We start from the raw sequence: 14324 nt of genomic DNA, 5'->3' as shown, positions 1-14324 counted from the left end.
CCTTACATAGTACCTAGCATCCCTGAATCCTTTCAGTTGGACTACCTCTCGGACACAGCCGTGTTGCTAGAGTGGATGCCTCCAAAATTCCCTAATGGGAGATTACTGAGATACGTGTTGGGATACCAACAAGGTGAGTCTGTAGAAGGTCTGGGTTTTTGGGAGGCCTGTAGCACAGCATCCTGGGAACCTGAGAGGAAAACCCTCACATATTTTGTATTGAAGTATGTTGCTTTTGATGCTGCTGTTCTTGTCACAACTTTATTTGAACGATTATTACTGTTGCATAATCAGAACTATAGAATCAAAGGACCTTTGAAGGTGATCAAGGTTCAGCAATAAAGGATGCAGTTAGAGAACCTTTGTGAGATGACTATCTGGCATGTACTTAAAAATCCCCAGCAAAGAAGAACAACTGCTTCTCAGATCAAACACTTCCTGATGTTTTGCTGAAATTTGCTTTCCCACGGGTTCCACCTGATGTTGTAATCCTACCTTCTGCAGAATAATTCAGCCCTCAGTCTTTCAATTACTTCAAGAATCCTAACATTTCCCCCCAGTCTTAATAATAATAATAATAAAGTTGGAAGGGACCTTGGAGGTCATCGAGTCCAACCCCCTGCTCAGGCAGGAACCCTACACCATTTCAGACAAATGGCTGTCCAGTCTCTTCTTAAAAACTTCCAGTTGGAGCATTCACCGCTTCTGGAGGCAGGTTGTTCCATTGGTTAATTGTTCTAACTGTCAGGAAGTTTCTCCTTAGTTCTAGGTTGCTCCTCTCCTTGATTAGTTTCCATCCGTTGCTTCTTGTCCTGCCTTCAGGCACTTTGGAGAATAGCTTGACTCCCTCTTCTTTGTGGCAGCCCCTGAGATATTGGAACACTGCTATCATGTCCCCCCTCGTCCTTGATAGCAGTGTTTCAATATAAGCTGAATTTACCACTTCTTTCAATATTTTTTCAAGGCAGAGACTGGTTTCCAGGCTCCTCACCATGCTGGCTTCCATGTACCAATGTCTTAGTAAAATATGTGACACCAGAATGGGTCGTAACTTTTTGAAATTAAAATGATTACATTCAGGCACCATGTTTCTATTAAAACTTATGATCAGATTACTGTTATTAGCCACTGTATCATACTGTGAATTGCTAAGATATCTAATTCATTTCATACATATTGCCAAGTTAGTTCTCTACAAGGTTATAGTACCTAAATTAAGTTTTATTTCTGAACGTAGTGTAGGATTTAACCCACTATTTCAGCCTGTTAAGAATTTTTAAAATTGGATTCCATCTTCCATAGCATTATAGAATCTTATGGCCATATTTCATTTTCGGAACTCTCTATCACTCCCTTTATAATGTTGTTACTAGGTGGGAACACTGATACTTTTGATCTGGTTACTGTTTGGATGGAAGATAACAGAGAACTTCTGAGAATTTTGAGCTAGACATGAAGGTAGCAAAACATTCTAAAAGGCAGCAAAGGGCCATCAATTCCATCATGTTGACAAGAACATGAAATTGATATATCAACATAATCACCAAGGCCCAGCTTATTTAAAAAAAAGATTCTACTTGCTTTTCCACACCCTTATTGGGGTTATTCATGAAAATGTTGAAGATTGTAGAACTTTGTGGCCTCTGCTCCATTTCCCCTTGCAAACAGTTCCAGGGCAGTTCAACCAGTTGCAGATCCACTTACCAAGAGCATCCCATCTCTATTTTATCAACTCCAAGAAGAATATGGTAGGAATCCTTTTTTACAGGGATGAATACTTTTTGGTAACCAAAGGCCAGACTTCATGTTTTTTGATGTCTGGGAGTCCCAAAGTGGATGAAGTCACATTTGTGTGAAATTGGATTGTGTGGATATTTTTAGACAGTCATATTTCAGATCTTCAACTATAGTTTTCATATGTTTCCCATCTCAAAATGGCAGAAAATGTTGCTATCACATTCTTTACATATAAAGTTCTTTCTCTTCCCTTACTTTTGGTTCTCCCCTTTTGAGACAGATGGTTACAATTCAGTTATTAAATTTCAATTATGAACTTAAATGATATCCATAATCATAATTCCACTCCATATTAAGATTTCAAATACTTCTTTCCCATAATCTGTGCATATAAATACTGTAGCCTGTCAGTATTGCTTCTTCTGTAATTGTTTGGTGTATTCACAGGGACATTTCTGGGAACCATTCACTTATCCTCTTACCTCATATCCCTGACCCAGCCAACTAGATTTGGACTTCTGACATTTCCCCAAAAGTCAAATTAAAATATTATTGATCAATTTTCTTAGGATCTTGACAAATGTCTTTCTTCTAGTACCTATGAGGCTCACTTCACCTCTTCACTAGTGAATTCAAAATGTCAATATATGTTACATCTGCAAGACCAACTCTTTCCAAAAGATGCCATCTACTTAATCAGTTATTTACTTTTACAGTTGTTCTGACCTTTGCTAAGAATTGATTAAAACATCACTTGGGGCTCCAATTCCTTCCTTCATTCAGAGTCTCCTGTGCTTGGATATATGTTTCAATTTCTTTTGGTTTATCCATTGCTGTCCATATACCTCAGTAGGAAAGAATACTAGTCAATGGGTTTGGTTTCTTAAGTACAGCTCACCAGATGAAATGGCCTTCTTAGTCTTCCTCCATCTTCTTAGTAGGAACTCTGAGAGATTCCTATCAAGATTACTATTGGTCTCCTTTTTCCTGCCCAGGTAGATTTCTGCATTTCTCCCTGAATGGTGCCTGCTTCCTTCTTTAAAACATTCACCTCTTTGCTATTGTGCAATTTTCTTTACAGGAAATAGAATTAACAACCATACAATGCAACCTCCTATAACACTGGAAGAGTCTTGGTCACCTGTTAGCCTTGTCTACGGGGTATTTCATCAATAATATATCCCCCCAAAAAAGTTTCAACATATGTACAAATCCAAGCTGGAAATCCTTCAAGAAAGGAAATTCCCAACACTAATCCTCCAAAACTGTTTACACATTGCATATTATTTAAAAAATTGGTTACCTATGCATTTTTGCCTTATGTTTTCTTTGGATGTTTGCAGGTGGGGGATCTGTTTTGATTGAAGATTTTCATCTGCTCTTTTTTTTTTTTTCAAAAACTTGGGGCATTTCAATTGATAATGCAATGATGCATTTTCTTTTTTGTACAGGATTGAAAGTACCCATTTTCTAGATGGGCAGAATTGGAGAGTGACACTTTGAAGGCTTCTGTATTATTTTGTGGGGTTTTATGCTCTCCTCTTTCTACTGTGGACTTTTTGTGGGTATACTTTCACATTGCTAAGGCACAGGGGCTCTTTTTGGCATCTGAAAATCTAGATCAGTGGCAGGGAACCTTTCCTCAATGAGAACTGCAATTCCTCTTCCTGGTCAACTGGTGGACTGCAGAAGGCCTTCTGGTGCTACTGGAAAGAGAAGAGCTGAAATATTTTGCCCCATTTTTCCCAAAAAGTGGGGCTTGGAGAGGGACTTTAAGGATAGGAATGAATGTCTGCATCATGGAAGCCTTGTGTTTCCCTTCCTACCCTAAAAACTACTTCCCTTCATATTGAATGAATATTATACCGCTAATGGTCATGTACAATCTTGGGAATCCTTGAGCCATGGATGGAGTGCTAGGAGGCACACCTGGGCCATGGATTGTCATCTCTGTTTTAGATGTCACTGGTCATGGGATTGTTGGTTGTAGACAGATCATATGTTGTTTCCAGCTGTATCCTCTGCTAGTTTACTCAGCAATGTGTTTCACTGAATTCAATGAATCTAAATCCTAATTAATTAGCCATAAAACTATGTTTATGCCCCAGTGAATTTACTTCCAAATAAAATCATGCAGAAATTCTGAAATACAGCGTGAGGTTGCTTGTTCTACCTGCTTAACTGAGAGAAAACTCTCCTGATCTAAATCTTCTTTGCCATGAAGTTCTATCTGATTCACTGTTTTTCTTGCAGTTGAAAAGCCATAGCCACAATCCAAATAAAAGTTCCTTTTTGAAAGCAAAGACATGTTTTACAAAAGAATGTGTGCCCAGCGTCATAACTACTTCTAGAAGGGACAATTTAGAGTAGAAAAGAAAAAGGAGAATGTTTATTATAAACATTTACACATAATTTTTACATCTTTCTTCCATTTCTTTCGTTTCAGTGGTAGATAATTATGTTTCTGATGAATCTGAAAGGACATAAAGAGACTCAGGATGGGAGACATATTAAAAATGGAATCTGATTTCTAGCATAGGTGGCAAGAATCATTAGCTAACATTCATTGATCCTTGTCACAATATGCTAGAAATCAAATTCCATTTTTAATATCTCTCCCATCTTCCCTACCTTAATGCATGGTTCCTTCTTATCTGTTTTGTGCTTGTTGAGCATTGCCAACTCAGTAACAGGATTTGCATTTTCTGGCATGATACCCATCTTCTCCAAGCTGACAAGGTTCTGCGAAATGAAACCCATCACATATGGACAGCAGGTTGGATGACAGTGGCATTATTTTCTGATAATTAACCTGTTACTCTTCTGCCGTCTTGTGCCTAGCCAATCAGACAGAGATGGACATTGGCAACATCCATATCCCAGCCACCCAGTTAAGCCTCAATCTCAGTGACCTTGATCCCCACACTCCCTATAAATTCTCCTTGTGGGCAGAAACCAAAGAGGGTCGAGGAGAAGTATCCTTACTTGAGGAATATACAATGCATGAGTCAGGTATGTGAAGCTTTAAAAAATATTTCCTGCTAATCTTAGAGAAGATATTTCCTACAACATTCACCTAGAAACCATGGTTAGTGTGCTGAGCTTAAATATACTTATTTTTTATTACTATTTACTGTTTGGTTTGCTCAGGAGCTCATGTTGAAAACATAATGCTCCCTATTTCAATTTTCACCTACAATAACTCTGTGAAGTAGGCTGGGATGAGAGACTGTGACTGACCTGAAGTCACCTCCAGAACATCCATGGCTGTATGACCTTTATTTGCACTTACAACCATCACACTATTCCAGCAGTCATGTGATTACAGTTTTGGGCACTTGGCAGCCAGCTCATCTTTACCACTACTTGTGGCATCCTGTGCTTTTGTAATTGTGACCTGTGGCCCATTGAGGACGTTGGATTTGCTTAATGACTGCATGGTTCATTTAACAATCATGGTGATTCATTTAATAACCATGTTAAGAATGGTCATAAAGTTGAGTCCAGTCATGTAATGATTCGCTTTATGACTGCCCTGATGATGGAGATTCTGGTCCCAGTTGTGTTCATAAGTCAAGGACTTCCTGTAAACCCTAATTGGTCCATGAGATTTCCATAGATTACATCTCTACTCAGATTGTTTACGCTATTAGCCTGTGCCTTTCTTGATTTTGCCCTACTTTCAGCTGTAAAAATGACCGTTGAATGTGTTCTGCCTACTTTGTTATACAGAAGCGAGAGCTGGTATTCAAAAGAAGCATGAAAGTTGTAAAGATGCTAAGAAAAAGACTCAGGCATGTCTTGAGCAGAGATTTGAAGCTGCTGCAGAGCTGCTTGTCACAGCTTGAGACAGCTTGAGAGTCTCTGTGTGTTTATTGGTTTTTATATACTTTTTACATACATAGGCTTTTACATTAAATGTTGACATTTTACATTCATAAGTTTAACTATGAGATGCTGACATAAAGTTTCTTCATTGGAAAATTCCTTCATATAAGCAACTATTTTCTAGTAACATATTACCTGTTCAGAGACCAGGTAAAAACAAATACAGGGAGATGAAAAGCAGAAGGAACTAACAAAGACAGGAAGAGATAAGAGGGAACAAAGGGACAAAGGGTATCAAAAGTTTATGAGGTTTGTGGGGGGGGGGAAGCATGACAGTTTGCTGCGCTGCTTTTTTTTCCACAAAAGTAAATTGAATACAATAGAATTCGTTACTTAGTGTGTGGTCAAATAAGAAGAGATAGGGCCAAGAATGAATGAGTGGTGAAAGAATGTGGATGGAATTCAAAATAAAATGACAGTACAGACTTTTAGGTGGTTTGGTCATGCAGAGGGAGTGAGTGTTGAATTGTACAACAACATCTAGGAAGAGAGAAGTGGTGAAGAAGAACACCAAGAAAATCATGATTGTATGGAGTTGTTGAGATGTTGAAAAAGAGAGAGGGCCACATATAAAGAATAGGCAATGTGTGAAGCAGTGTATGGACATTGTAGGATTGGTTTACCTTGATATAAAAATATGGAGAAATATGTTGAATGGTTTTGATATTGTAGGTATGTTTCCTGATATTTTCCCTTATCTCACCTTCTAATTTCTTTATTTTACTATTACTTATTCCTTTACTGTGCTATACATAATGCTGCTCGCCCAAAAGGGAATAACATGATAACTTGACGATACTGAGGTATCAGATGTCACAGTGGATGGTCCACATGTGTAAAGCAATTTGAAAACAAGAAACTACAGCAGTCGGGTATCAGGTTGTGTTGGCAACATAGTTGGAACTTATGGAGAGAGTAACCATTAGACACACCCAATGTAAAACCCCTGATTTTTTTTAGCTAAAATATTAATATTCAGAGGGACTCTTTTGTGCAGTTGCAGCTGCGCCACAGCAGCTCCTTCAGGGTGGGGGAGTCCTTTTTTTGATCTCGGCTTCTTTACTTTTAAAAAGCTCCTTTCCAGGGATTTCCCCCCCCCCCCAGATGCCTGATTTTGTCTGGCCTGAGAAACTAAGCAGAGGCAGGCACGAATGAGAAACTACCACAGAACCTGATAGGCCACGGGCTGCATTGGCCAACTAGTTTTATATTGCTGCCACAGAAATTAGATTAGTATGTCCCAATTCCCGCAGTGAAAATATTGTTAATCTGGCAGTTTTTCTGAGGTCTTAATGACCTTGCTGTTTGCTCTGAAGCCTACAGTGGTGGGACTTGTAGATTCTCCAGTGAAGACATAGTGATATTAATACTTTTCTCTCTCATTTTCTCCCTGCCTCTATGCCCAGTGAACTTGTCTTTTGTAAACATCAGTTTGGGCGAGACAGGAGAAAACTTCACCACCATCATCTGGATCCCACGTCAGAACCAGCGAGATATGGAGTTTGCAGTCCATCTTATGAGCAAAACAGGTAAGAGATGTCCTCTTTCTTGTATAGTCTTCATGCTGCTACCTCAGCCATGGGTAAGCATCTTTTAGGATGAAAAGTTCTGTAGATCACTCATTGTTGGCTTAGGAGCTATACTTGTTCATATATGCATGCTCCCTACAAAATCCTCTTTCACTATAACATCTCATACCATATACTTTCTACCACTCTCTTCCTCACCCATTTCACCTTGCATTCACTGTTGCTTCATGTGCATAAGCAGAGAGAGAGAGAGAGAGAGAGAGAGAGAGAGAGAGAGAGAGAGAGAGAGAGAGAGAGAGAGAGAGAGAGAGAGAGAGAGAGAGAGAGAAAGAGAGACTGAGACTGAGACTGACTTTTTATTCTATTCAGGTCTTCAAATGTGTGAGCTTTCCAAATCTTTCATTCCAGCATTAAATGCTGGACTAAATGGATCTATGACCTGATCCATCAGGTCTCTTCTTATTGTTCTTTTCTTCCCTCTTTCCAATCATCTGGGAGCGATGAGGAATTCTCTCTGCCTGGCCATTAGATTTATTGAAATTGCTAATTTTATATATTGTGAAATCAGTGGTGTGTAAGTGGCTGCCGGCTGGAAGAGGTCAAGTTTCTTCCTTTTGAAGGCCTCTTTTTGTAAATTTCTAGTTTCCTTATGAGGAAATAAGTGATTTTCAATCAGCGGGAATCCATAGCAAAGTCCACCTTCCATCAGCTACTGGTCGGTGAAAAATAATGAAGAATGGGGTGTTAATCCATGACAATAATAAATTACACCTGTCTGGATTCCCACTAGAGTAAAATCAAAGGCAACACATTCTTCTGGTTCTGGGGAACTCAGCCACAATCTTTCTGTCTCTATTTCAAACAGACAAAGGACAGTGGCATGATGTAGGAAAGGCCAGATCTGGCCAGGGCTCATACAGCATTCCAGATTTGCAGCCAGGCAAGCAGTATCGTGTCCGACTGGTGAAAGTACATCGAACTGGGGACGTTCAAATCATTTGGGAGTCAGATGTGGAGACCAGTGGTGTGGGTAAGTTACATTGGAGAACCAGGAATCATCCAAAACATAATTATTAATTATTTACTAATTATCAATCTAGAAATGCTCAAAATTCATCTGTTTTTAAAATTACTTATTTGTTGTTTCCTTAATTAACTTATTTGGCCAGAATAGGATCAGAAGTTGGAGGATAGTTAACTCTAGTCAGGGCATGAGTTCATTTATATTGGAATAATAATTTTATCCATAATTTAATGTGGATCTAGATTGCAAACTATTCCTACAAATCCCTCACTCAGTCAAAAAGTAGGTATTTTGCTGATAAACACCACATAAATGTCACCTTTGGTAAATTTTGATTTTTCTTTGTCACTCTTGCAAAACAACAATTGGTAGAATGCAAGAAGGAAGGAAGGAAGGAAGGAAGGAAGGAAGGAAGGAAGGAAGGAAGGAAGGAAGGAAGGAAGGAAGGAAGGAAGGAAGGAAGGAAGGAAGGGGTTTCCAGCAACAAAAGAATGTATTGGATCTATTGTATTATTTTAAAGTAAATGAATAATATCTATTGACAGTTAGCACTCTATTTTGTCTTTGGAAACTTGTATCATTTTGATACGTATAGTTTGGAATTGGGTTGTGCAAAGCCTGTTGAATGTTTCACAAGGATGGATCCAGAACTTTGGAAACAGTCTATCTGATCTAAGTTGCTCTGGAAATAATTAATTTCTACTCATTTCCCAGTTCAATAGCAAGTTGGGAAAGATCAAAAATCTGCCTTCCAATGATCAAGCCTAAAGTTTTTAAAGAAATCTCTCTCTTTTTCAAGTTTAAATTCAAGTAACATTTTTACTTTTTTGTTTTGAGATGGAATATGATTACATTGAAAAGGGAGAAGGTTTACCTTGTTAGGAACATGCATGGCAAATTTCAAATAGAGACCCTGAGGGGCTGATTGTATAGGAACTCCCTTTTTGTTCACAACTGTCTATTAGATTAACCAAATTAATCCACTAATCCCTCCCGTGTCACTGTCACTTTTTCCTTACTGCTGTTAGTCCACCTATTACAAAGCACTCTGCCTGCACATCTGCCAGTGCTATGCTGTCCAGTGAGTTAATATTGTGCTATTTTAAAATGTAGGATGACTTTTCTAAGGTAGCAAGGAGAAGGCTGTTGCTTTGTTGCTTCATGGACAATGTGCTCCCAAGCCAGTACCTAACTGGTTCAGCTATGAAGCTAGGAAAAATGAAAATGGTATGGCGATGCAGTTTCAACCACTTGGCCAATGTTGAATCTGGCTTTGTGGTCTAGTTTTAGTGCTTTTCCACTGTGTAGACTACATCTAGCAGATAGGGATGAAACCAGGTTAAGAAATCTCTTCAGCCCCTTCTTTGGCAATTCTTAGGATTATTTTTTTTAAATATTCAGTCAAAATGGAGCTTCCTATAACTTGAATCTATCTGTGCTCTAGAACCAAAGAGTTCTTCTTTTAAGTGACATCCCTCCAGGTATTTGAACAATCTTTCCTCATGGGAGTTCAATTCTAGTCATCTGATCATCTTTATTGCCTTTCTCTGAGCCTGTTCCAATTTCTCCAAATATAGTGCCCAGAAATGAACACAATACTTAAGGAGGCTAGCCAAAATAGTTGAAATTCCTGTGATTTATGAATTAAATTGTACAGTATTTCTTTTAAACATATATTAAATTATAAGTCTATTGGAAAGTAATCATAGATGAGTACACTGAATATGCTTGTTGAGCCATTTTGGATCCACTTAATTATCATGCTATCCAGCCCACATTTTACTTGCTTTACTTTACTCATGCCATGGGGTATTTTATCAAATGCTTTGCTGAAATCAAGTTACAGTTGTGCCTATTGCGTTCCCACACTCAAAAAGTATCCAATTTTTAAAAAAGAAATAGATAAGGCTAGTCAGACAAGAATTGTTCATGAGAAATCCATGCTGACTTCTTAGTTTATTGTTTCTAAAGTGCTTTAAGATTCATATCTAAATGATATGATGTAGATTTTTCTGAGGTATTAATCCCTGCTAACTGGTCTGTAATTTGCTGGATCTTCCTTCTTTCCTCTTGCTGAAGAATGAGTCCATACATTCAGACTCAGAGACTCTACAGCAGACATGTCAAACACAAGGCCCGGGGGCCGGATGCGGCCTGTGAAGTGGTTTCATGTGGCCCGCGAAGCCATCCTGGAAACAGTGAGGGAACGGCCCCTGTTACCATGGCCCTGGCCCAGTCCAGCCGGGAGCCAATATACAATTTTGTGGTGGTCATCTATGCTGAAACGCATTCAGTCTTAGCTCCACAAGGCCGTCCAGAAACAGCGAGGAACCAGCCCCTGCCATGTCGGCCCCACCCCCTGGGTGCATGCTTGGGAGGTGTCACCCTTTGTGAGGAATGAAGAAATGCACCATGCCTTGGCACTTGCCCCTGTCCCAGCCCCTTCTGCCAAAGACCCTCAGATCTGTCCCACTCCTGCCCAGGCCCCCACAGGCACCCTTGACACGAACGATGTAGTGCTGGTCACGCCCACCCAGTAGGCCACACCTACTTCATCCATGCCCACCCAGTAGGCCACACCCACCCTGGCCACACCCACCTGCCCCCCCAAGGGCAACCGCAATGCTGATGCGGTCCTCAATGAAATTGAGTTTGACACCCCTGCTCTACAGTAACTGTTGATTGATTTCGAAGTATGCTACATTTTGAAGATAAAGCTTTGAATTTGAATTACTCTAAGCTGAAGGTCCTTATTGAACTGGAAGAAGAGGCCAAAATATTACCTACCTGTTGGTTGTTAAATGCTAGTTTTGACTTGGTAATGAAATACTTCTTCTGAGAAATAGTTACTATTTACTGGATTTATACCCTATCTTGCACCCAAAGGCTCAAGTGGTGTACACAGTCCCTTATTTCCTCACAAAAACCCTACACAATAGGTGGGGCTGAGAGAAAGAGTGATTGGCTTCAGATCGCCACTTGAGCTTCCATAGCCAAGAGTGGAACCTGGATCTCCCCACTGCAATCCAAGCTCTTAGTATTTGCTCCATGCTAACTTCTTCTAAATAAAGGCTCTGCCCCTAATTTACAGCAGTGGAAGCCAGGGAGGGTTTCAGGAGCTCTGTTTTTTAAAAAACCTATTTCCAGCCCTCAGTGCTAAAACAAAGTTAATTGATAGAATCTTGACTTCAATTTGTATGAGCTCTCAGATTTTATCTTGGACCTCTGAATCTATTTTGGATTTTGATTTTGCTTGTAATTTTGCCCGCTCTTTGCAACCTGATTTCCGACTTTTAGCTTGCCTCTTGATCTTGTGTTCAGTCACAGGTTTTTTTGTCTGGCAATAGATATTCAGGAATATGCTCTGTAACCTTCAGTTGTGCTTTCTGCTCTCTCTGTCCTTTATGTTCATATGATTCTTTCTTCTTCCCCAGTTTTATTAATGGCCACGTTCCTTTAATTTTCTTAATTTTTTCTCTTTGCACTTTGTAGACAGAAACAGATCTGATCTCTGTGCAACCTGTGGGTTTATTGGTCCTGTTACTCCTCTTCTCAGCTTACTACATTACATAATTACATGTTACCACCGCAGCCTTGCCCACCCAATGGGCCACACCCACCCAATGGACCATGCCCACCTGGCACCCGATGATACATAAGTGGGTTTTGGATTGCAGTTTGGGCACTCGGTCTCTAAAAGGTTCGCCATCACTGCTCTAGATAATTAGCAGGTCACTCTGCAGATAGGTTTGCTTGGGAGAAATCTGGTATTAGAGATGAATTCAGGAAGAAGGAGGAGGAGGAAAAGGAGAAACATTTTCCCCACACAGGAAGGCAGCTTACCCACCAGGCACTGGGTTTCACAGATCAAATGCAGAGGAATGTCTGTTGTGCCCAGCCAAACTGATAGAAAACTGGCTGGGCTGCAGAGTGTTTTTGTTGTTGTTGTTTATTTATTTTGGGTTGTGTTGTGCTTTTTTTTGAAACATCAGGACATGCTGCCAGTGCCAGAACAGCATCAATGCCACATATGGAGGGACTCTGCAGTTACAAAAGCAATCCAAAAATTATCAAATGCAATCTCTTTTAGTGGCGCCGAAAAGTCCTGTAAAAAGTTCAATCCGTGTATTGCTAATTTCCTAGGTAGTGTATAAATACATGTACAATTAGAAGACTTTAAAGCACTAGTTCTCAACCTTCTTAATGCCGCGACCCTTTAATACAGTTCCTCATGTTGTGGTTACCCCCAACCATAAAATTATTTTCGTTGCTACTTCATAACTGTAATTTTGCTACTGTTTTGAATCGTAATGTAAATATCTGATATGCAGGGTGTATTTTCATTGTTACGAATTGAACATAATTAAAGCATAGTGATTAATCACAAAAACAATATAGCAATGCTCGCTGGAGAAGCTTACTCTTCCTTGCTCAAAAATGTTGGGAGGGAGGGAAGGGGAAGGAAGGAGGAAGGAAGATTGAAGGGGAAAGGAAGGAGATGGAGAAGGAAGGAGATTGAAGGGGAAAGGAAGGAAGGAAGGAAGGAGAAAGAAATTGAAGGGGAAAGGATGGAGATGGAGATAGATGGAAGGAAGGAAGGAAGGAAGGAAGGAAGGAAGGAAGGAAGGAAGGAAGGAAGATTGAAGGGGAAAGAAAGGAGTTGGAGAAGGAAGGAGATTGAAGAGGGAAGGAAGGAAGGAAGGAAGGAAGGAAGGAAGGAAGGAAGGAAGGAAGGAAGGAGAGAGAGATTGAAGGAGAAGGGATGGAGATGGAAGGAAGGAAGATTGAAGGGAAAAGGAAGGAGATGGAGAAGGAAGGAGATTGAAGGGAAGGGAAGGAAGAAAGGAAGGAGAGAGAGATTGAAGGGGAAGGGATGGAGATGGAGATGGAAGGAAGGAAGATTGAAGGGGAAAAGAAGGAGACGGAAAAGAAAGGAGATTGAAGGGGGAAGGAAGGAAGGAGGGAAGGAAGGAAGGAAGGAAGGAAGGAAGGAAGGAGAGAGAGAGATTGAAGGGGAAAGGAAGGAAGGAAGGAAGGAGAGATTGAAGGGGAAGAGAGGAGATGGAAGGAAGGAAGGAAGGAAGGAAGGAAGGAAGGGAGGGAGGAAGGAAGGAAGGAAGGATTGATCTTTGGAGAGTCATGTTTTCCCAGATGGTGATGAACTACAACTCCCAGCATTCCCCACTCTTCCACAGTGCTTTTTAGGGCTGCTGGGGATGGTAGTCTGGAGCCCCCCATCCTCATCCCGGCACCTCTTGCCCTCTCCCAGCCGCTCCCCCGGGACCTGCCCGCCCCTCCAGCCTCCTGAGTGCCATTGCAGCGGCAGAATCGTGGGAGCCCCTTTCCACAGCGCACAGCCCTTCACCACCACGACCCTTCCCCGACTCGTCACACACGAGAAGAGCGCGGCTCAGAAGGCGCTGCTTCTCCCCTCCTGGCCCATCCGGCTGGCCTCTGACGCACATGCGGGCATCACCCTCTTCCCTGCTGTCTGGCCGCTTCCAAGGCCTGGAGCCTGGCGAGCCAGGAAGGAATCGCTCTGCCCGCCAGACCCAGGGCTGCACCGGGCGCCAGAGGGCCAAGGCGGCCTCCGACTGTGAGGGAGGCGGGCCGGGCAGCGTGGAGGAAGCTCCAGCATGGTGTGGAGGGCGGCCAGGGGCGGAGTGTGGCTGGGCAACCAGGAGGCGTGGGGACCGGCTCAGCGCCTCAGCTCAGCTCAGCCAGCAGCGGCAGCAGTGGCAACGCCAGCAGTGGCCCAGACCCGGCTCAGCTCAGACCAGCCGCCCACGCAGCTGAGCTGGCCCGGGGCAGCGTCAGGGGTGGGTGTCAAGCCCCTGGGCTTGCCATGAGCCGGGAGACGGGGAGGACGCAGCCAGCAGCCAGCCGACATCCGCATGGCCCCCATAAACACCGCCCGACTCCCAACAGTCAGCTGGGAGTCGAATCGGCGTCCAGACGTCAGTGGGGAACCAGCGCGGCCGCTACACACCACCCGGCTCCCGACAGCCAGCTGAGTCGACCTGGCGTGCGCACATCAGCAGGGAGTCGGCCCAGCCTCCGTGTGTCTGCCCGGCTCCTGGGAATCAGCTGGGAGTCAGCCCAGTTCCCAGCCAGCAGCTGGGAGTCAGCATGGCTGCCGCAGGATG

General features: G+C 42.0%; 1 protein-coding gene across 9 annotated transcripts in view; it reads left to right on the top strand.

The window, feature by feature from the left end:
* The window catches only part of L1CAM (L1 cell adhesion molecule), a 104353-nt gene that overhangs the window by 67710 nt on the left and 22319 nt on the right, over window positions 1-14324 (top strand). For all 9 annotated transcript variants that reach the window (XM_039328687.1, XM_039328686.1, XM_039328685.1 and 6 more), the window contains 4 exons: window positions 11-133; window positions 4579-4749; window positions 7032-7154; window positions 8020-8184. In XM_039328687.1, the coding sequence (XP_039184621.1) occupies window positions 11-133; window positions 4579-4749; window positions 7032-7154; window positions 8020-8184 (582 nt within the window). The remainder of the gene's footprint in view (window positions 1-10; window positions 134-4578; window positions 4750-7031; window positions 7155-8019; window positions 8185-14324) is intronic.

Source organism: Crotalus tigris, unplaced genomic scaffold, assembly GCF_016545835.1.
Source record: "Crotalus tigris isolate CLP2741 ecotype Arizona unplaced genomic scaffold, ASM1654583v1 scf7180000024383.4638030, whole genome shotgun sequence".
Classification (NCBI taxonomy): domain Eukaryota; kingdom Metazoa; phylum Chordata; class Lepidosauria; order Squamata; family Viperidae; genus Crotalus; species Crotalus tigris.
The sequence above is the reverse complement of the archived record's forward strand: the minus strand, read 5'-3'. Positions and strand labels throughout refer to the sequence as shown.